The sequence below is a fragment of the Anas platyrhynchos genome, chromosome 2 (genome assembly GCF_047663525.1).
Source record: "Anas platyrhynchos isolate ZD024472 breed Pekin duck chromosome 2, IASCAAS_PekinDuck_T2T, whole genome shotgun sequence".
NCBI lineage: Eukaryota > Metazoa > Chordata > Aves > Anseriformes > Anatidae > Anas > Anas platyrhynchos.
Window position 1 is genome coordinate 128,248,413 of NC_092588.1, and position 22,028 is coordinate 128,270,440.

At 35.5% G+C, this 22,028-nt stretch overlaps 1 protein-coding gene across 6 annotated transcripts in view; it reads left to right on the forward strand.

The window, feature by feature from the left end:
* Nucleotides 1-22,028, forward strand: part of SNX13 (sorting nexin 13) — a 67,874-nt gene that overhangs the window by 14,712 nt on the left and 31,134 nt on the right. For all 6 annotated transcript variants that reach the window (XM_038174623.2, XM_038174621.2, XR_005263327.2 and 3 more), the window contains 8 exons: nucleotides 6,911-7,023; nucleotides 11,776-11,878; nucleotides 16,322-16,411; nucleotides 16,810-16,931; nucleotides 19,117-19,238; nucleotides 19,388-19,489; nucleotides 20,154-20,242; nucleotides 20,610-20,693. In XM_038174623.2, coding sequence (XP_038030551.1) covers nucleotides 6,911-7,023; nucleotides 11,776-11,878; nucleotides 16,322-16,411; nucleotides 16,810-16,931; nucleotides 19,117-19,238; nucleotides 19,388-19,489; nucleotides 20,154-20,242; nucleotides 20,610-20,693 — 825 coding nt within the window. Of the gene's footprint in view, nucleotides 1-6,910; nucleotides 7,024-11,775; nucleotides 11,879-16,321; nucleotides 16,412-16,809; nucleotides 16,932-19,116; nucleotides 19,239-19,387; nucleotides 19,490-20,153; nucleotides 20,243-20,609; nucleotides 20,694-22,028 lie in introns of those variants that run through there.

Below are 22,028 nucleotides of genomic sequence, written 5' to 3' on the forward strand. Positions count from 1 at the left end.
CTAAGGATCACTTTTTGGAAATTAAGCTAAAAATGACTTTGTGTATGTCGTTTCTTCTTAGATTTAAGAAACTGTCTGAAAGTGGGCTTGCATCTCCTATTTCTCATCATTATCCAAAATGCTGAATTGCTTCTTTTAAACCTGTTACTCCGTGTCCTTTTGGATTAGAATGTGGTTTAGAATTAGGTTTTTACTGCAAGCCTGTGATCAGAAAGTGTGTGTCTGTGTGTGTGAAGGTGGCCTCTTGGTTTTCCTAGTTACATGATAAATATTTATTCTACTTTCAAAATTTGATTATGTGAAACAAGGCTTTCTGTCCTTTGTAGTTACTTCTGCTTAGATAAAGTAGCTGTTAGCCCAGAGAATAAATGTTAGAGAAATGAAGGTTGGTTCATTTAAAATAATTAAAAAAATCCACTTCCTAATTTCATGTTGTCATCAGAAATGCTGGTAGAGCAGGTGTGAGAAAACAAACAAACAAAAAGCAATAAAGCCCCTTGACTCATTAATCCAGGCTGTTTCACTTTGATTTTTCACTTGAAAAGAAAGTTTTGGGATAAATATTTATTCTTTCTTGTAGAAGCAGTGTTAATCAGAAGACTGTTCTTTTTCTTCATCGTCTTACATGCACAAATTTAATCAAAACATACAACATTATTTTGCTATTTTAACCAGCAAGAAGGCAGTTTTTATTTTATTATTTTTTTCTGATAAAAATGAATTGCAATAACATACATGACAGCTTTTAAACTTTTTATTACATACTGTGTTTCTGTTGTATTGTTGTGTACTTTAAGGTGATGTTAGCATATATTTTCATTTAAAGGTTTGCACTTTTGAAAATGAATGTCACAAATCACAGAATGAGCGCAGTGATTGTGGTTTTAGGATGCAGCAGAAGTTATTACCTGTCCTGGAGTGCTTTGCTAGACCAACTGGTGTAGCTGGGGGGGGATAGGTAGGGGAACATGATCCCCAAAGCTTTCCTGGCTCAGGCAGTATGAGAAGCAGCAGGAAAATCTGAGCTAAGCAGAGCTAGGCATGGCTGCTCTTGGATTAATCCAACTGTTAACCAATTAAACCATTTGACATAAAAAGCATGCCGTAAGCAGAACAGGATGAGCTGAGGTGGAGCAGGGACAGATGGATTCCTGCTTAGTACAGAAGAAGGGAGTTTCCAGCCTGTGTAACCAGGAGGGATCAGGAGTACTGCACTTACCCAGAAGACATTTTTATGGGCCTAACTTTCCAAAACTTAACATCGTGTAATGTTCTTTATTTAAAAGATGATTTGTTTATGTTTACATCCTCTAATATTTTAGGCTTACTTGGGGGGGGGGAGGGGAAAAAAAATAAACCTGGATCAACAAGAGGAGAAGAGTATATGAAAATCCTTCCCTTCAAAATTTTCCCAAGAGTTTTCTTCTGAGTACTGCAGCAGTAAAGTGTTGTATAGATTTCACTGTAATTTTTACGTAGTCTGAGAAAGCCTTTTGGCTTAAGGCAGGAAAGGGCAAAAGGATGACACAGAAGAGGTTAAAAGAAGAGACCTTTAGTGATGTTAGGAAATAGGGATACACAGACCTCTTTTCAAAACCCCACTTAACGTGTCTTTCACTTTGATTGCTGTAGATTTGGCATGTATTAGGAATGTAACTACAAAGTTATTAATGGTTTATTTTGCACTTGTTAAATGTTTCTCCTGGTAGTGTAACATAACAATTTCACTGCAGATGAAATTGGTACTCCAGTTGGTACTGCTTTCCAATTCTACTTGTCATGCTTGTGAAGACACAGTAATTTGAATCCTAAAATAATGTTTTTAATCACTTGACAAAAATGACACTTGCCTTAATTATAGAAAGGTTTATACATGAACACATTCCATTTACACTTAAAATGGAAGTTGAGTGAAAACGCAGATGTGGAGAATTAACAGAAAATTAAACTTGACATCTACTGTATATGCAGTCTTTGACATTTTTTTAATGTGAGCCCACAGGTGGCGTTGAATACATTTGGCAAATCATCATATTGAAAAAGTACTAAAATAGCAAAGACTAGTTTGCTTATCTAGCTAGGTACTTGTCACCTACTGCCATTTAAAAAACACTAATCGGATATACACAGATATAATCAGATATGCACAGTAAAAGAATGGCAAGGAAGTGTTTTTGTTTTTAAATGACCATGTTCTTTCAAAGTTCAGTCTATTCTGTTGCAAGCCTTCAATTTGAAAGCACTCACAGAGGCAATCGGCAGTGGTACAGGCCTTTTGGATGCTACAGCTGTGCCATATGAGTAGTCTTCTGCCAAAGCTGTAGATGGACAAGTAGGTGTTTCCCGAGCCCAGCCTTTCCAGCCATTTTGTCTGTCTGTTCTGAAAGACACAAAAGTGTCTGCTGCTTGGTGGCAAAGGGGAAGGCGAGAAGAAAAGGAGCATCTGTCCGCTGGACATCTGGAGCTGTTTTTGCATGAAAGAAGAAGCACTTAGGTATCTGTCAGTGGCAGTTGCAGACAAAAATTGACCACACCAGTTTAAATGCAAAATGAGCACAGCTGTACTTTCCTTAGCAAATATTCAGTGAAAGCTGTATCAGGGCTGAGGGTTTTGCTTAAAGGTGGGTTAGAAGCAAAGCTCTGAAAGCTTGTCTACTGGTCTAAATGAACAAGAAACCCACTGAAGCTACTTTAAAGTATAGTTTTAAAAAAAAAGCATAGTAGTTACGTATGCTGTTGTAGTAACTCATTGCTGCTGTGGCTGGTACATGAAAACCTTGCTACGCTCCTGCTTGACTTGCTTGCAAAATAATCTAGCTAATTCGTAAGTAGTGGACTATCAGGTGCATAACTACTTGCATACTAAATTACAGTGGGATATTTCTTCTCTTAAACTGTTTTTTTTAAGACTGTCTGTCTAGTCTGTAAACTGTACGTAATTTCTAGGCAGTGAATCTTATGGATATACACAAAGTCCTGCATGGATGGTGACATAGTCAGTCTGGGCTCAGTTGTATCAGCTATAGGTGTGCAACAGGAGCTATCAAAATGCTACGTTAATTAGAAAGCAGAAGCCAAACAGAGGAAAAGCAGAGGTATATAAGAAAGCAAGTTTAAGTACTTGTTTTAGTAGGTGTCTGTATTTTTTTTTTTTGGGGGGGAGGGGGAATGAACAAAGCTTAGTCCAAAAAAAGCCAGGTGTCATTGATAGTGTTGTTATCTGCGTTGCCTGAATCAAGGTTGTGAATATTCACCTGGCTTGTAACTAATGAGGCTTTCTGGTGCACAGTTTTGACTTGCAGACAGCCCTTTACTGCATTTGATATTTATTTTGCTGAAGCAATTCCAGTCCATGGAAGAACACGACTGTATCTTCTGTAGTGCTGCATTAGCATGGGTATGACCTTACAAATACGCTGCAGAAGTCTTTCTTTGTAAGAGTTAAGACACGCAAGAGAGGGAGCTGTGATGGTGGGGTGAACATATGGCATCTTGTAGGGATGGTAAACCAGTGCATGTCCAGCTGATGAGGTGGAAGCATTATTCATTTGGAACAAAGAGTCTTTGTCTACGTGTGCCTGTGCGCTCACACAGTGTGCACGTGTATGTGCATCCCACAGGATTAAGGCCGATACTATCTCTTCAGCCCTAGGCAGTTGACCAGAGTTGCTTGAAATGCAGTAGCTGCAACTTTGACAGTTTGGTTTGGAAGGGTGTGCTCCCAGCAGGGGACATTTCTGCTTCTTTTAAAGGGTTTTGGGGAGCTGCTACTTAAATGCCAGTGTTATGGCATCTTCATGAGATTAGTGTGCTCTTTCTGTCAAGAGTGATAAATACTCACCCTACAGCTAGCTTCAGTAGGACTAGACAAAGCTTCATTCAATTTGTTAGTTTTTTTAATATATATATATATTTTTTATAAATACAGCTTATTTGGAAAGAAGTTCTACGTATGGGGGTATGACTTCTTATTTTTTTAATACCCCAGCTAGTTTCACCTTACTTTCTATTAGAGGTTGGACTCGATGATCTTGAGGTCTCTTCCAACCTAGAAATTCTGTGATTCTACTAAGGTAGTACCAGCTGCATAGTCATATTTGAGTAATATTAGGACTTTCTTTGCTTTTCATAGTTGCTTTCGATGTGGTAAAGTAAATTTAGATTTCAGTTTTCTTTGGGAGTCATGCTGCTAATGGCCCTTTAAGAAGTGTGAGGTTATAGGAACCTTTATTTGCAGTCAGCCTGAATGGAACCTTTCTCATCGCTGCATCCTTTTGTGGATTTCTGAGAGAGACATTCAAGACTATACACCACGTGTCTAAAGTATATAAGAATTGGGCCAGTATCTGTTGTACTTACTGCAGTGTACTGAGTTGTACGAGTTTTAAGAAATCCTATTAAAATACCAAATGAGATTTGAATCTCTGTAGCCATATGCTAAATTGCAAAGCTAGGGTGTAGGACAAAAGGTCACTGTTCTATCTATTAGAGTTAGAGAACTTTCTTTGTTAATTATGCATTCATCCAGCCCTGAATACGCACCCTGCTATCTAGTTTAATTAAGTTTTGTTAAGTCATTTAGAGTGCTTATCCCATATTTGGTACTTCAGCTTTTTTGAATAATGCCATTAAGCATACTGATATTTTGATATATAAAAAAATCATGATTAAATGTTATCTTCTGCATGCATATCTTCCTGTGGTGGGTAGTGCTCTGCAGAAGTTTTAGGATGTACATATTTCTGAGGGCATCAATTGGAGGAATCGTCTTTGTGTATTAGAATGTAGATGCATAATGAGAATGTATGATGAGAGCTCATGGCACTTCTGTTGTATTTGCCATTTTTTTTGTATTGGTGTCCCTTTTGTTTTCTTTATCTTCTCAAAATACTGCTGCATTTACTTCTTAGAAGTTGAAAGAATCTTCTACTCAGCTGTGGCCAAGATATTTTTTTTTTATTTTATTGTAATGCTGTTCTTCAGTGTTTTCGCTGTTTGAGTTGGATGGTTAATATCACTTAAAAAAGTCAATGCACTTTTTCAGCTGAAAGAGAATTGAATCGCTTTCAATTCAGTTTTTGAGCTGCGACACTTTAATTTAAACAAATAAGTAAGTAGGTGAGTGTAGTATTTTTCCAGTCCCAAATTCCAAACAAAAAGCCAATATAACTTCTCCATCTCTTGCTAAAAAGCTTTAACTAGGAAGAAAACAGAATCCAATCTCAACTTTCTATTAAACTTGTAACAAAACAGGAAGAATTAGATAATTCTGGTGATTACTGTGTATATCCATGAAACAATCTGTCTATAGAGCTATGATTTTGCTTTTGGGCAGCCCGATGTCTTCCTTTCAGAAAAGAACTGAGACTGCTTTATGTAGGAACCTTATTTTTTATTACTGTTCATTGTTTATAGGATTCCAAAAACTTTTTTGTGTGTGTGTGTCAGGAAGTTGTTTTTTTCTGAATTCTGTGCCTAAGAGGGAAAGGTGAAATCTAAATAGTCTTAGGAGAAATAAGAAATGTAGGCAAGCACCCCTCATCCCTCCTATTGAAAGCTTTAAAAAAGGGCTCTCTGCAAATCTGGTGTTCAATTTCTGCTTGTTTTCTAAATGTCAAACTGCAAGACGAGTTTATTTAAGTGCTTTCTTAGTGTTACTTGTTGACATAGCAGTTGTCTGAGTTTCCATCAGGGTGTCATTTGATCACGGGTAGGAAAGGCGTAAATTAGACACCAGCAAAAAAAGAAAAGTTGAGAACCATAGAGCTGGAACAGTTTTGGTGGCCTATAAATACTTGTCATCATCAGTTTCACACTTCTGAGCCTTGGCTGAAACATGCTTTCCATACTGAACTGTAGACTAGGCTGAATTAAGTTTATACACTCCCTGGCTACATTGCAGTACCGTGAGGGTCCAAAGCCGTTGTAGCTCCGTGCAGTTGGTTTTCGCTACCTTGAGTTTTGGACGTATACACGCACGTGCATACATGTTTTTACAGGTATACATCTATACATATATATATAGAGAGAGATTAAGTGTGTGCATATACATATGTATGTGCATGTACTTGCACAATGTCCCACATCTCACTGCAGGGTGAGTTTTGTCTGCGGAGTTATGGGAGGCACCAGCCCTAAGAAACTACCAAATCCACAGCTGCTCTTGTGGTTGACTTCAGCTGCACTGGGTGCTTTCAAAACAGCTTTTGTCTACCCCCGGTGCCAAAGAATCTGTCCTGCCATGGGGTCTCTCTTCTCTTTTATATTAAATTTCACTATTTTAAAGCAAAATCCTTCTTAGATACTAGAGAATTGTTTGAATGCTCTTGATTTCTCTGCTAACAAGAATTGTCAGTATAATAATCAGTTTAAGTTTCCTTCTCTTTTTTGAAGAAAAAAGTAAGCTTATACCCAGTATTTGATGCGCTAGCTGACCAGTACATCATCTAATGAAGATACAGCATTGCTTGGCTGTGAAAATTACACGTTTAGTCATGTAAATGTGATTGTATTGATATTTTCCTCTTCTGTTGTGAAGTCTGTATTTTTCTTGGAAGTGGTGGAGAATTTCACATGAAGAAAGTATTTCAAGAAACAAGTGTGTAAAAAATAAATGTAGAGAAGAAAGTTGACACTTTCTTGTGGTAACAGTTGCATGTGAAGTGAGAGATGCCCAACAGTAGATATGAGGAAAAAGGCTCTAATGTTGGCTAAAGCAGACTGCTGGCTCGCAATGTAAGTTGGTAGCAATATGCACTTCTTACTCAGTGTTTTCATTTTATCAAGCAAAGTGTCATTTCCTACACAGTTAAAATGTATCAAGTTTTTCATAAACTACAAATATTGCTCTGGAGACTTTAAAGTTGTAAAAAATATTAATAATACTTTTTCTATGTGTTCTTCTTTACAGACCAGTCTTTCCATATGGGGATGGGGAAGTCTTGGTGTTGTGCTTTTTCTAATAACTTTTGGACCCTTTGCTATATTTTACTTTGCATTTTATATCCTCTGCTTCGTGGGTGGGTAAGTAGACTACTTACTGCTTTTTTATAAGTGAGATTAAATTTTAATGCATGTATTAGCAGTTTGCTCTGAAAATCTGTAGTGACTTCTATGTAATTACATCCACATTTAAGCATCTCTTTGTGACCTAAGTTGTTTTTCTTGATCTTAAATTTTACTCTTGATTTTTTTTTTCCTGTTGAATATTGCTTATGATACATTTGCCAAGGCAGAAAAGGTGACTAATTTAATAATAATAATAATAATAAAAGCAAAAGAGCTATATATAAGAGATATTAAGAGGACAAATATTCACTTCACACCACTATTATTTCATTCATGAGGACAGTGAGCGGGTGTTTTTCTGGGTTTATTGACATGTCTTGCAACACCTTCATCAAGTAAATCAGATTAGTAACTGCAGATACTTTATCCTATGGACAGGAAGGGAGCAAACAGAATGTATTTTTATTGTCCGTAGCACTATTTTTACATTGTATATGTCTGCCTTATAACCTTTATTTTTAATACCAGGTCTAAATGAGAGGTGAGATATTCCTCCCTTCTCTCATTCATCCGTCTCTTCTGCAGGACAGCAGTATTTCTTGGTTTTCCACAACCTGCTTGACTTCTAATGAGAGTGTTTGAGCTATCTTTTTTTTTTTTTTTTTTTCCTTCTCTTTGAAACACCTTTTTAGCTTTCTTACTGGATACGGTAAATAATATTAGTACACTTCTGTCATTCCAAAAAGTGCAATACAGTTTAGTGTCTAGAATTGGAGATGCTATGCTTGGGTTTTGAACTTGGGTTAAACTTGGAATTCCCTGTCTGAGAATGCAGAGTAGTCAGTTTACAAGATTGGTGAGTTAAACTTAAATTAGTTTTTAAGTAAATGCTTTTGTCTTCTCGAATCTTGATACATGTATGACTGGCATATTTTGCTGGCTGTTTGTCCATCAATGCAACTTGGTTCATTTTTGTAGCTAGTTACTGAACATTGATTTTAAAACTAAAATCATCTTGTCTTACTGTTAAATCTTGTTAAAGCAAAATTTGTATCCATTTTCCTATTACATGTTTATGTAAGTAGACAGATATGAAGTCTTAGCCCTTCTAGTAGAGGTTTATCTGAAAATGCATGTCTTCTCGGCTAAGGCTGTAGTCAGTCCTTTTTTTACGCCGTTAATCTTGTCAGATGTGTGACGCATCCTGTAACAGTCAACATACAGAATCAGAAGTACCAACTAGGTCAAATAGATTTATTTTAAAGGTATTCTTGCCTGCTTTTCTTTGTGAGTTAATTCCCATGCAAAGTTATGCAAAACACTTGGTCCTATTCCTCTTACCTTATAACTTTAATATTTGTTTATAGCTTTTTCACCTATGATTAGCAATGATATAACGTCAGTTATGTAAATTAAGAAAAAAAAAATCTAATTTTGGTTCATGTTTAGCACCAGCATTAAGGAAACTACTATACCCTTATGTGGAGCAAAGTAACAATTTTGGATGTGGCTTTTCATACTGTAACTTTATCTTAATACTTTGAATTGTTATCCAGTTTGGCACACAGTTTTCTAGCTGGTTACACTTGTTCACAAATGGTGGCTTATATCAATGGTTTCAGAGTTACGCTAGCTGGGAGCCTACTTTTGTCCCATTTTGCAGTTCAAACAGGAGACATTGGACTATAGTTGGTTGCATCCTTAATAATGACCTTAATGTTTATACTATGTGCCAGTGAGTTGTGAAGGAAAACGATGATGCCACAGCTGTATCAATGTTACCTGTTTCTACTGTTTCACTTCTTTTGTGTGCTATCTAGTTGTTTTGTTTTTTTTTAATGTGTATTTTCTCCTGCACAGTTAGCCTGTAGTAAGCATGTGTTTGTATGCATAGAAGGATACTTGTGTGTCTATACAAAAGCTTTAAATCAAAAGTCTTCTTTGTTTAATGTTGTTTTGATTTAGGATTGATTTACAAAAGATAACAAAAAAAGCTAAAGTTTGGGGTTTGATAACTCATCACTAAGGCAATTGGGATCTTTCCACCCCAAACAGGAGGCAAGAGATAGATACCGTTTCTTTAACCTGTGTAGCCAAGACTATTACAAAGTGTTAAGCTTCATAAAATATTTGTTGCCTCTACTTCAAGTATAGGTGCAAATCTGTTAACCTGATGCTGGGCCTGTCTTTTACCCATCTTTTCTTTGTACCATGTATGTTTCATGTGTGTTTCTTACCTTACTCTGTCTACTTCCCTCTTTGCATCCTAAAGAAGTAAAATAGAAATTATGTGATCTGTGGCTCTGCCAGCAGCTTTAAGCTTCTGATACTGTCATAACTAACATTTCTTGGACCAGCAATCACTATGACATTTAAGGAATTTGCTCCATTGTGTTAAGTATTGATAATTACACTTTTTTTTTTTTTTAATAATATCTATGTATATGTCTGGCTGCCTACATTGATTATTCTAATTCCTAACAGACTGGTTCTGAAGCTAGCTGCTTATTGACTTCCACAAAGCCATTCAGCTGACGTTGTTACTTTTCAGACTTGATAGGAAAAAGATAAATCTGTAGTCCTCACTTTTCTGCCTTTCACCATTGTTCTGTTGTTAATCCATCCCTGTGAAAAGCTGGTCTTCCAATAATCTTTGGAAAAAAATAACTTTAAATAAATTAGTCTTGTTCTTTTTCTGTTCTATTCAATTTTAGAAAAGACTATGCTGATTTTTCATTTACTGGATTGAATATCCTCTTGATGAATTGGATGAGCATTTGCACTGGAAGCTTCTGATTAACTAACAGCTATACTGAATGGTCATAGTCTACAGCTAGTTACTTGCAAGGTTTTGATCCTTTTGAATTAAAGGAAGTACTTCTCCCCTCCTTTCTCCTACAAGTTACTACTATATGGTTGAAGTTAAAACCATTTTTTTTTGGGGGGGGGGGGGAAAAGCATTTTGGGAGTACTGTCTTCTTTAAAAGCAGACTGAGGTTTCTAATGGAAAAATGATAGATTATAAATAAAACAAACCCAAACATTTAAAAAAAAAAAAAACACAACAACAACAACACAATATTAGTTTCACTATGCTAAGTTGTTAAGTTTTAAAACAAGCTTTTGTCCTTGAACTGAATTATGATGCTAAAAGCAATGTTGGTGTTACGATTTTAAAGCAATCTGGAAGCATCTGGAGCAGAAAAGCAATTAGAGCTTTTAATTATTATTTCTTTTTAATTTGTTGTCCTTCATTCACATGTAGATGTAGAAAGTATTTGGGATTGGCAGATAAAGATGGTGCTGTAGGCTGTAAGGGAATCAGAATATCAAGTGAAATTTTCTTCTACATTATCAAATTACCCATAATAATATTTTTTTTCCCCGTCCTGGAGTTGTTACAATATAAATGACCACTTCCCTACTTCTGAATTATTGAGCACTAGAGTACTTGAAAAGAATGGTTCCCAGCTTGGGAATTAAAACTTTCAAATGGAATACTTCTGGTGAATTCAGATGTGTTGGTTAGGAACTAGATTCTTATCATAAGAGTAAGAATATAATTTATCAAGAGCAACCTATATTAAAAGAAAATATGATTTCAGCATGTTTCTAGCCTGGAACAGCCTTGTGAGATCCTGTGGCCACAAGCATTGGTCAGTTGTCGTTTAAATGGAATACTTTGATATTTGCTTGCTGTGCATGTTTAGCCATCCCAAGACTAGTCTTGAGCAATAGTAGCTTCTCATTGTTTTTCATGCTCAGCTTTTCAAAGGCTCCCTCCTTCAGTTATGCTATAATTGGCACAGTCTTTAGGTTTTCACCTATTTCTTCCTAAAACTAGCTTTGTTTTTGTTTTTGTGCCCTGTGTCATAAGCCATAAATTATTCCTGTTGCAGAAAAATTGAGCTTCTTATAGTGGTTATTTTCCACTGTGCTTTCATTATATTACAAAGAAAACATTAATAAAAGTAGCTGCTGTCCTGTTACAAGTCATAACTTAAATAGTATTGAGGAATTGTGAGGGGGAAAAAGGTAATGAATTTCTAATATAACATTTTTTTTTAAATAAATGGCCCAGGAGTATGCTTGTTTTTAGAATTTATATGCTGAATTAAATAACAAAACCTCAATACCTTGTGTTTAACTTACTTTTTCTTCTAGGAGAACTTTGCCTCTCTGTTCTTAGGTAGCTTGATAGGACTATTGATTTTTACTTTATTTTTCAGCTTAATGTGAATTCCAGATCGAAAACTTTATACTTCTTATTTAAATATATGTAATAATATATGTAATCAGTAGTTACTTTCTACACTTACTACATCGGTTTCTTTCTGGTGCTTTTGTGACTATTACCACAATGTCATGGTCTAAATATCTCTGTAAAGAGGTTATTTCTGCACAGTGTTGAAGTAGTACAAATGCAGCCAGAGCAGCCTGTACATGTACCCCTTTTTCACTCTTCTAATATTTGTGAGCATAGGCAGAATCTTAAAGGTTCTTCTTAGGTAGCAGGCTCTGTAGTATAGACTATAAATATTTGCTAAGTGATACCATGATGTTAAGAATGCAAAAAGAAGACTGGAAAACTTCATACTGTATTGTGTCAGTTAATTTGAGTAGCATACTACACTGAAAGAGCCCTGTCCTATGGTAGTCAGTGGTGAGATTCAAGTATTCATTCATTTTGTACCTCACTGTGCAATGTTTTCTAAAGGGTGGGAATTGGAAAGATCGTTCTAGCTTGTCTTTCTTTTTCAATTTTAGGGGTTTTGTGGTTACTCTTTTATTTGGAAAAAGCAACTCAGAAAAATACCTTGAGCAGTGTGAACATTCATTTCTTCCCTGTACATCGGTTGGGATCCCTAAGGTAAGGAGACTTTACTAACCTTAACTTGTAAATCAGGCTTTATAGCTTTGAAACTTAGATTCAAACTAATTAGCAGCGTTATTCTAAAAATTAAAAATTTACCCATTTCCCAAAATAAATGATCCTGCTTTTATGTTTTGATTCTGCTATTAAACTGTGTATGAAATTGCAATGCAAGATTTTTCCTTTTTGAAATACAGGCTTTTAAAGCATTTATAGCAAGTTTGTTTCAATTATTGTTACTCATTATGCAAAAAGAGTAAGGTGCAACTGTCTAATGCTATATGTTAGAAATTACTAAACTATTATTTTCTAGACTTTTTTTTTTTTGGGGCGGGAGGGGGAGTGGCGGTGGTGGCTCCTTCCAGCTTTTTCTTGCAAGATTTTTGTGACCACTTATGATTCTTCCATCCTTGGGTCTGTAGTTTTGCCAGTTTTAATTCTTTGTGGTCAGTGAGTTCCTTGATAAAGTCCAGATTTAGAGTACTTAAGGGAGGGAGAAGCTCTTTGACCAATGTTTTATGTAAGGCCAAGCAAAAATCATGGAAATGCATACACAAATGGAGGAGCAGCGTGATCCACTTTCCAACTTTGTCATCTTCTTTTCTATCTACCAGGTAGATAGACCTAAATTCAGACATCCTAATTGGCTAAATCTGCATCTCTGTAGTACAGAATAAGTTCCTAATAGCCAACATGTGGAATTCGTAGCAATTCCTGGTTTATGAATCTATATGTCTTGGCAGGTGGATCTTGGCCTAATTGGTTTGAACTCATTAGTATAGAGAAAACAAACCTAAAAATTGCTAGTTACACTAAGATGTTTGTTGAAACATCTTTCAGCTGTCAGACAGTTGGTCACTACACTTCATGTTGTCTGTGATGAGGTTTCAACTTTCTTATCAGCAGCACGTGTAAAGAAATGTGCTTTGTTATTCAGCAGTATGTTTTCTAATCACAATTTGTGTGTGCTTGTAACTGAGATGTCTGGGACTGAAGTATATTCTAAGCTGAGAGTAAATTTATTGGTCCAAATGAAAAATTTAAGGCTTTATTGCCACTATTGAGAAAGGAGTCAGCAAACTAATGATTTGGCTCCATTAATGAAACCTGATTTTAGGAGACTAAAGTTCTTGGTGCTATATGGCTTACAGTGCTTATAGTGACTGTGAAGTGTTGTTTATGTCTAACATTTTTTGAGAGCAGATTTACAGTTTTTTTTTCTGTCTTTTAGACTTTGTGTCTGAATCTTTTTTAATGATTTTTGATCCCTATATGTATGTATGCTCTAGTTGCTTTATGAAAGAATAAAATGTCTTTTTTTTTATTTTGTACAATGATTGCAAACTTAGTACTTCTGGTTTTGAGTGTGGATTATTGGTGCACGTATGTCACTTTTCTTAATGTACCAATGCTGACCAATCTATGGATTTTTTTTGTAGTAAGTCAGGAAAAAAAAAAAAAAAAATCTCAAACCTTCATACTAAATGCTATTTGAAGTTGTCCTCCAGTTAATATTTATTTATCTTCTACAGTATCACAGAATCACAGAATTTCTAGGTTGGAAAAGACCTCAAGATCATCGAGTCCAACCTCTGACCTAACACTAACAGTCCCCACTAAACCATATCCCTAAGCTAAAGTAGCGTTCTGCATCTCTTTTTTGTCACTGTTTATTAACAGTGACAAAACAGCATTAGCTATTTTAGTTGAGCTTTTCAGTTGGAAGAGTAATCTGAAGATGTGGATTCTTTATAGGAAGCTCTTTTTCTCAAAGGCAGTCAGGAAGGCTTTCAGCACTGTCTCCCATAACATCCTCATAGACAAGCTCAGGAAGTGTGGGATGGATGAGTGGACAGTGAGGAGGATTGAGAATTGGCTGGATGGCAGAGCTCAGAGGGTTGTGCTCAGCAGCACAGAGTCTAGTTGGAGGCCTGAAGCTAGTGGTGTCCCCCAGGGCTCAGTACTAGGTCCAGTCCTGTTCAATTTATTTATCACTGACCTGGAGGATGGAATCCAGTGCACCCTCAGCAAGTTTGCTGATGACACAAAACTGGGAGGAATGGCTGATACCCCGAGGGCTGTGCTGTCATTCAGAGGGACCTCAACAGGCTGGAGGGTTGGGCTGCAAGGAACCTCACGAAATCAACAAGGGCAATGAATCTGCCCCACTACTCAGCCCTGGTGAGGCCACACCTGGAGTATTGTGCCCAGTTCTGGGCTCCCCAGTACAAGAGGGACGTGAAACAACTGGAGCAAGTCCAGAGGAGGGCTACGAAGGTGATCAGGGGACTGGAATACCTGTCGTATGAGGACAGGCTGAAAGAACTGGGCCCATTTATCCTGGAAAAGAGAAGAGTGAGGGGAGACCTCATCAATGTGTATAAATATCAGAGGGGAGGGTGTCAAGAGGATGGAACCGGTCTCTTTTCAGTTTTTCCCAATGACAGGACAGGAGGCAACGGGCACGAACTGAAGCACAGGAAGTTCTGGATGAATTTGAGGGGGAACGTCTCTACTGTGAGGGTGACAGAGCACTGGCACAGGTTGCCCAGAGAGGCTGTGGAGTCTCCTTCTCTGGAGATATTCAAAACCCACCTGGATGCCATCCTGTGCAACATGTGCTAGGTGACCGAGCTTGGCAGGTGGGTTGGACTAGATGACCTTCAGAGGTCCCTTCCAACCTCAACCATTCCGTGATTCTGTGATTTTGGTGCTGTTTTTTTGTTCTGTTTTGTTTTTCTTTAATTGAAAATAAATGTTCAAATGCTTTATTTTAAAGAAAGAGGTTACAATTCAGAGCACCAAAATGTGAATGAAGTAATGTGTAGAGTGAATAAAGTAATGTGTAGAATGCAGCAAGCTCTAGAAAACTTACAACACAGGATTTAGTACAGATATGTTTGCATGGATGCTGCTTGTTAATATATATAATGAATGCTGTGCATTAAAGGGAAATAATGTAAGTTTGATGGAAGATTATTTACTTAGTATTGCAAATACATAAAACTTTCACTGGAGAAAAAAGAATGTGTAAGAATGGTCTAACCTTGTTGTTGGCTCTGGTTTGAGCAGAAGGTTGGACAAGATGAATTTCGGAGGACAAGACCCAAACATGAATCTTAAGCGCCTATAAGCATTCAGATTTTACCAACTAACCTTGCATATTCTGTTTCTCTTTTTTTCCACTTCCCTTTTGGCTGTTTTCTCTGTTTTCCAAATGTGGTTTTGTGCATGCAATCCTCAAATTTCAGACTTCACTTTTTAAACTATTTTGGCAATTTTAACCATTTAGTAGCAATATATAATCATTCCATTCTACACTGTTTTGGCGTTTTTGATACTGTCAAGACAAAAATGTTTTGCAAATTCATAAATATATAGCTGGAATATTGTTTGAATATGAGTCAACTTTTTACATATTGAAGTAGTGTCAAACTGTTCCCTTGCCCTTAAAAGTATGTAGAACTTTGCAACAGCAAATACTTCCATGTTAGTTGAAAACAGAAATGCTTTCTGGCCTTGTATTTCACCACCATTCACTGAATGTGAACTTGTTTGAATGAGAGATACTTAGGAGAAATCAAGTAGAATAGGAACACTGGGTGTATTGTTTATCATTTTTACATTTATGTTTTTTTGATAATTCTATGTCCCAGTACAGCCATAACTCATTCTGTTCTCTAGAGAAAATGGGGAACCCACCCCCCCCTTTTTTTTTTGAACAGTAGTGTAGGTTGTTGTGTTGTTATTTTCCAGAAAATAAAGGGGCTAATTGCAGGTTTCACCAGAAGTTTATAGAAGGACACCATATTAGTCCACTCAATGAAATACTGTCAACAAGTATTTCTTTCAGTATGTTGCTTGCTGCAAGTTGGCTCTGATGAAGTAATACCTGGAGTTAACTGCTCAAAGTTGCAAGTCCTTCTATAAAGCAATTTTTTACATCCTCATCAATTACTTTTCTAAGACTTGTCTGTCCAGTTGTGATGGTACCAAAGAATAGTTTCTCTACAGGCATATATAATACCCTGAGATGTATAAAGAAACAAAGGGGATAGGGGGGACATCCTGTACAATTACTTGCCAGAGGCTGCACAGGAAGCTCATCATCAAGTATTAAGATGGAGTCTTACCCATAAATTATCTTGTGCTGCTGTTCTTCCCTGTCCTTTTACTGCCATTTGAGTTTTATTTCCTTCTGATCTGTTATTTTAGCAAACATCCTTTAAACAGTAAGCAGGAAGTAATGCAGGTCATTTTTTTTTTGTCGTTATTTACCATATAAAGAAATGTGGATATTAGATCTTGTGCACTACATAGCAAATCTGTAAGACTTTTTGATTATAATCTATTGGAAGTATACAAGTATCATGAGCAGCTATACTTAGAATCCAGCTGTACTTAAATCTGCAAAGTTAAAATTTCCTAATCTCTTTCAAGTGCATAGAAGAAATGAAACGTGAAGCCAGACCTATTAAGATTGACAGAAGACTGACAGGTGCAAATATAATTGATGAGCCTTTGCAACAGGTAAGTTATAACTAGGACTATTTAATTTATTATTTTTATTTTTCCAAGTATTGAATGTGTAATAGCTAAGTAGTTGTAAGACAAAAAGAAGTTGAGAAATTACAGTTGAGAGTGGTAAGTGAAAAATGTCCAGGATGGACTAGGATATTGGGCAATACTTGTCTGTTTTCTGTATCTTGCAGTTACTCAGCATAGCAGTGGTGAATTCACATGAATCAATATGGGAGAGGTTTTAGCATGGGAGTTTTTATTGTTTCACTCCCAATTTTGTAATGGTAGAGTTCACTATGTGAACCTTTTAAGAAGACTACTGTTGCATTACTAGGCACAAGAAGCTGTTTTGTATTTTGTTCTGTTTTGTTCATTAGTTTGTCTTTGTTTTCCCTGTTCAATTTCAGGTAATCCAGTTTTCCCTGAGAGACTATGTGCAGTATTGGTATTACACACTAAGCGATGATGAATCATTTCTTCTGGAAATCAGGCAGGCTCTTCAGTATGCACTTGTTCAGTTTTCTGCCAGGTAAGTTTATTTGTATTTTTATCAATACACTGACTAAACAAGTGGACAGTTTTCTCTGTTGGTTGTATGGTAATAGCTAAACAATTTTTAATGTATATGTTGGTACAGTTCACTGTATTTTACAGAAAGAACATTAATGTACTTTAAGGTTATAATCCAAGAGAGCTGCAGTCTTGTTGATCCCTTAAGGAATAAAAGGAGGTGAAGTTTATAGTCACGGTCTTTTCAAAATAGTCTTTTCAAGATTTCGATTAATGCCTAAGATTAGCAAATAGTATTTTTCTGCAGTTTAGGCACTGAGCTGCATGAGTCATCACCTTCTTCTGTGCAGGTCTGTTTCATATAAACAGCAGAGCAATTCCCAAGACAAATCAGTTTGAAAACCTTAATTCAAATATCTGTATCAACTTGGATAAGTTTTAAAAAATGGTGTTGCTCCTCAATATGTAAGAGCAATGAATATTTCCAGAGGGGTAGTAATCTGGGGAATTAAAATATTGATTTCATGTAATTCTTCTTTAAAAAACGAGCTTACATGGTTCAGAACAAATGGATAGTTTGTTAATTGTCCAATATATTTCAGTTGTTGCTTAATCAAGTAGCAGGAAATTTAGGAAATTGTTTATCTTTAGCATGGCTGATTTCTCAGCCTAGGAAACCATGTGTACTTAGTGAAGAAGTATATGGGTATAAGCAGTGATTTCAAGCGTTCATCCCACTGTAGTGATCATCTGTTTTCTCTTGAGAAGCAGTTGTGGGTAACCTAAATAATAATAATAAACTTCTTAGCAAGTTTTGAAGTGTTGTCATCCCCTTCTTCTGACCTTGAAAATGTATATTAGTATGCTTTTCTGGCAGGAAATATCAAAGATGTAGAGCTAGGTTTAATGCTAGGAGAAGTATGTGATAACAAAATCTTACTGACTGTTTCCTAGGTTTTCCATTATGTCATAAACTTGGAAATCATAAAAGATAGGCTGAATAATACCATATGGGAAGCAATACTGTGCTTACCTGAAATTGATTTGGCTGTTCGTTTGCAATGTTTTTGTCTGTTTCATGAAGTTAACTTTGTTGAGCATTATCAAGCACTGGTTTTGTGTCAAAGCAGGACAAGTTATAACTAATTTATTTTTTTTCCTCCGGTATTACAGCTCTTCAAAAATAGCCACTATTCCCGTGCAATTGTTTTTTCTTCCTGTACAAATCATATCATTTCCATTGACCTGCAGTAACTTATTATTATTATTGAGGGAAAATGATATAGTGCATTTAAAATGACTGCAATTGGTTATAGCTGTAATAGTCTTAGATTAGTTCCATAATCTCTAATTTCATCTAGCATGTGAATTTCTATAGAGAACGAGTACTGCAGGTTTTTCTTTTTTCTTTTGGAGTTGATCTTACGGAAGAATGCTGCAAGGCTGCCACCTAGTGTTTTTGTGTGATTTATTTGTTGTGCGGGTTGGGGACCTGGATTGTCGATGATTAACGGGTTTTGAGACAGGCCTTTTGAGACAGCTCTGCTTAGGAAAGCATGGACAACACATCAGTATTTCTGCATCTTTCTTAGACCAATAATTAAATGGTTTTATGCAAATCTAACTGTGACTATTTTCCAATACTGTGCACTGTTGTTTTAGAGATTAATGCCAACTACTTCTCATGTAAGCTATGGAATCAATTACTGATAATATTAGGTTGTTGGTAGTTTCAAATGAAATGTGTGTTTTCTTACTTGTGCATATCCTGCAAATTTGGAATAAAATGATTTTATGTGCCTTCCAAAATGACAGAAACTATGGGAGAAAAAGAACTGGGGAGCATTTAGGTTGTAGATGCTCGTAGACAGTTTGTGTGAGTTTATTATTATTATTATTTATTTATTTATTTATTTATTTTCACGGATATTTTAAACTAATGATGAGAATCAGAATACAATACTGGATATCAGTGTTAACTTTTTAAAGTAATTCAAACATAAATAATGTGTAAATGTGAGTTTTAAAATGGTATTTCACAACGTTTGATTTGTTTTCAGTGAATAGATCAGGAGGCTTTTTTCTCTTTGTTTCTCCATGTTTACTATCACTCTGGCTCTTGGCAGGGAGAAGTAAGAAATTTATAATTGCTTTTGGTATTCAGGATAAACTAATTAATTTGCATGGCACTCCTTTTCTGATAGGTCAAAGGAAACAGACTGGCAGCCTTATTTCACTACACGACTTGTTGATGACTTTGGCACTCATCTTCGAGTTTTCAGAAAAGCTCAGCAAAGAATAGCAGAGAAAGGTGATCAGATGAAAGGTAACATAATGATGGAAATATATTTTTACTTTGAGTATTAAGTTGGCAAGCATCTTACATGTGTGAAATATTTGTCTTTTTTATTAATCGTTTACTCTCAAATTTCTGATCTTTACATAAAAATTTTTCTTCTATTTTCTTTTGTGTAGACCAAGCTGAGGAACTTGTAGATACGTTCTTTGAGGTTGAAGTTGAAATGGAAAAAGAAGTCTGTCGTGACCTAGTCTGCACTTCTCCCAAAGATGAAGAAGGTCTTTCAATATTCTTCTGAAGCTATTTTAGTATAGCAGACTGAATTAAAATACTATGAGGTTACAAATATGAAAAAATACTGAAGCCTTAGCATGTGACTTTCAAAGCATGATTATTTACAATGTCTTATTTCCTCTGATTTGTGCATATTAGTATTTTAAGTGTGTATATATGGAGCTATCCATCTTTTCATTAGAAAAAAATACTTTCAAAATGTTTTCTGACAGGGAAGGGTGGCTTTGAAGATATTTGTTTTGCTTTTTTTTTTTTTTGTTAGATATCTCATCCATTTTACCACTCCATAATCTTAATTTCATGGGAAATCAGTTTATTGGCAAAGTATGCAGGACGGAAAAACAATCTATGTATGTTAATGAAAGAAAATATATTGGAATTCCTTGTTTGGTTCTTGTAATATGGCTCTTTTTTCATGGCTTTTTGACTCTGTAGAACTGCCTCAGTTTGATTTTATGTCAGTGATGCTTATATTCAGTCTGAAAGGTGTAACTATAATGCTTGGACTATAAGAACATATATAGCTGTATGTTTGAATTTTGTTTTAAGGATTTATCAGTTGGTATTTATGTTATCAGGTAGGATGAAAAACAATATAATGCGCAATTATGCTGAGAATTTTGTGTTTGTTTTGTTCTCCCTGACTAGGATTCCTAAGGGATCTGTGTGAGGTTTTACTGTATATATTGCTACCTCCTGGAGACTTCCAGAACAAGATCATGCGATACTTTGTCAGGGTAAATAGTCATCCTAATTCTTTGCTTTAATGCCATAAGAATTTTTAAAGCTGCTCCTTTTTTACTTTATTTTTTAATTGTTTTAAGTTAACATTAGATTATTTTAAGTGAACAATTTTGAAAAGTATTTAATAGCAGGGAATGGTTTGTCTGATATGTTTCCCAAGTTTTTTTCAGCTCTAGCAACACTAGAAAAGCATGTAAAAATGTATGTTGTTTTTCTTGAGGTATTAATATCTTCCCATTAAATGATAATTGCTATTACATGCATTTTCTTTAGCATTGATAACAGTGATTTTTAGATTGTCGCACTTAGTAATTTTATGAGTAAATACATTAAAGTGATTAATTATATTTTTTTTTTCAGGAAATCCTCTCCCGAGGGATTCTTCTTCCATTAATAAACCAGCTCAGTGATCCTGATTATATTAATCAGTATGTCATATGGATGGTAAGATTTATCATGACTTCACATTTCCAGAATATTTTTATATAAGCCTTTACTTACGTTGTTCCCTGTGATCGTGGCGGGTATTATTATTATTATTATCCTTAATTATTAATAATTTAACTGAATGGGAAGAAACAAAATCTTTACTTTGACATCTCTCTAAATAGACCTGCAGAAAAAAAAGTATATACTAAAATAATGTAAATAGAGCGTTTACATTTTAGTTAATGTTATTGTCTGATAATGCAAGTTAAAATTTGCACTTAAAATTCATTGTCCCTTGTTATGTCATTAGTCAAGTTTTTTCTAAACTTTCTCCAAGATCTCTGTACTTTTGTGTATCTTACTCTTAACGTGTGCATTCAGTGACTATGCTGAAAACACCCCTGGATTTCAGACTAAAAATTCTTAACATGAAATTGCTTCAGGTGTACATGTACAATGTTCCTTTGGTCTGGCCACCTCTGTTTTATGTAAAAGTTTTCACGTTGCTTCTGCAGGAACGTGAAATGGAAAAATTACTGCTGCTCATGTGCACCAAGCATTTCAATTTTTGTTTCCCCTATCCTCCTACACATATTCTTTTTTTGTAACTTGGCCTCTTTCTTTATTTACTGAGCACTGCCCCCGACTGTATCCAAAGATAGAATTCTGAAGCTTTTATAAAGTTTTTCTGTTATGATGATGGCCCAAATATTACTTTTCATTATTTCTTTGAGATGGGGAAGTAAATATTCAGGGAATAAAAGGAAGAATAAACACTTCCAAAAATTTAGTACAAGCCTTAAAGAATGAAGATGATTGTAGAAAATTAAGGTCAGGAGTTGATATGACTGAAATTCTAATTCATATGGGAACTTTTGACATAAAATCAGACTCAAACAAATAAAAAAAAATATTATTGAGAATGAGATGTTTAATACTACATTTCTATGCGTACCATACATAGTCTGATACTATTTCTCTTAAAAAACAAACAAACAAACAAACAAAAAAACAACAAAAAACCCATAAAACTATAATATTAGAAGTTAAATACAAGTTCTCTTTGTCATTATATTCATTAAAAAAATAATGTTTAAAGTTCTACTATTTGTACTGTTACTTTAGAAAAATATATTTCTTAGAAGTTTTTCCATTAACTTAAACGAAAGATATCTGCACTACATTCTCTTTTCTCTGTGCAGCTCATGTCAATGCACTTTGGCAGTGCAGACCAGGTGCAACATTTCCATGCCAAAATGAGCATTTATGAAAGATGGGTAATGTGATTTCAGCCACCCCTCTTTAGATACTAAATGCAGCATTGGACTTCAGCCGTCTCCACCTGTGTAT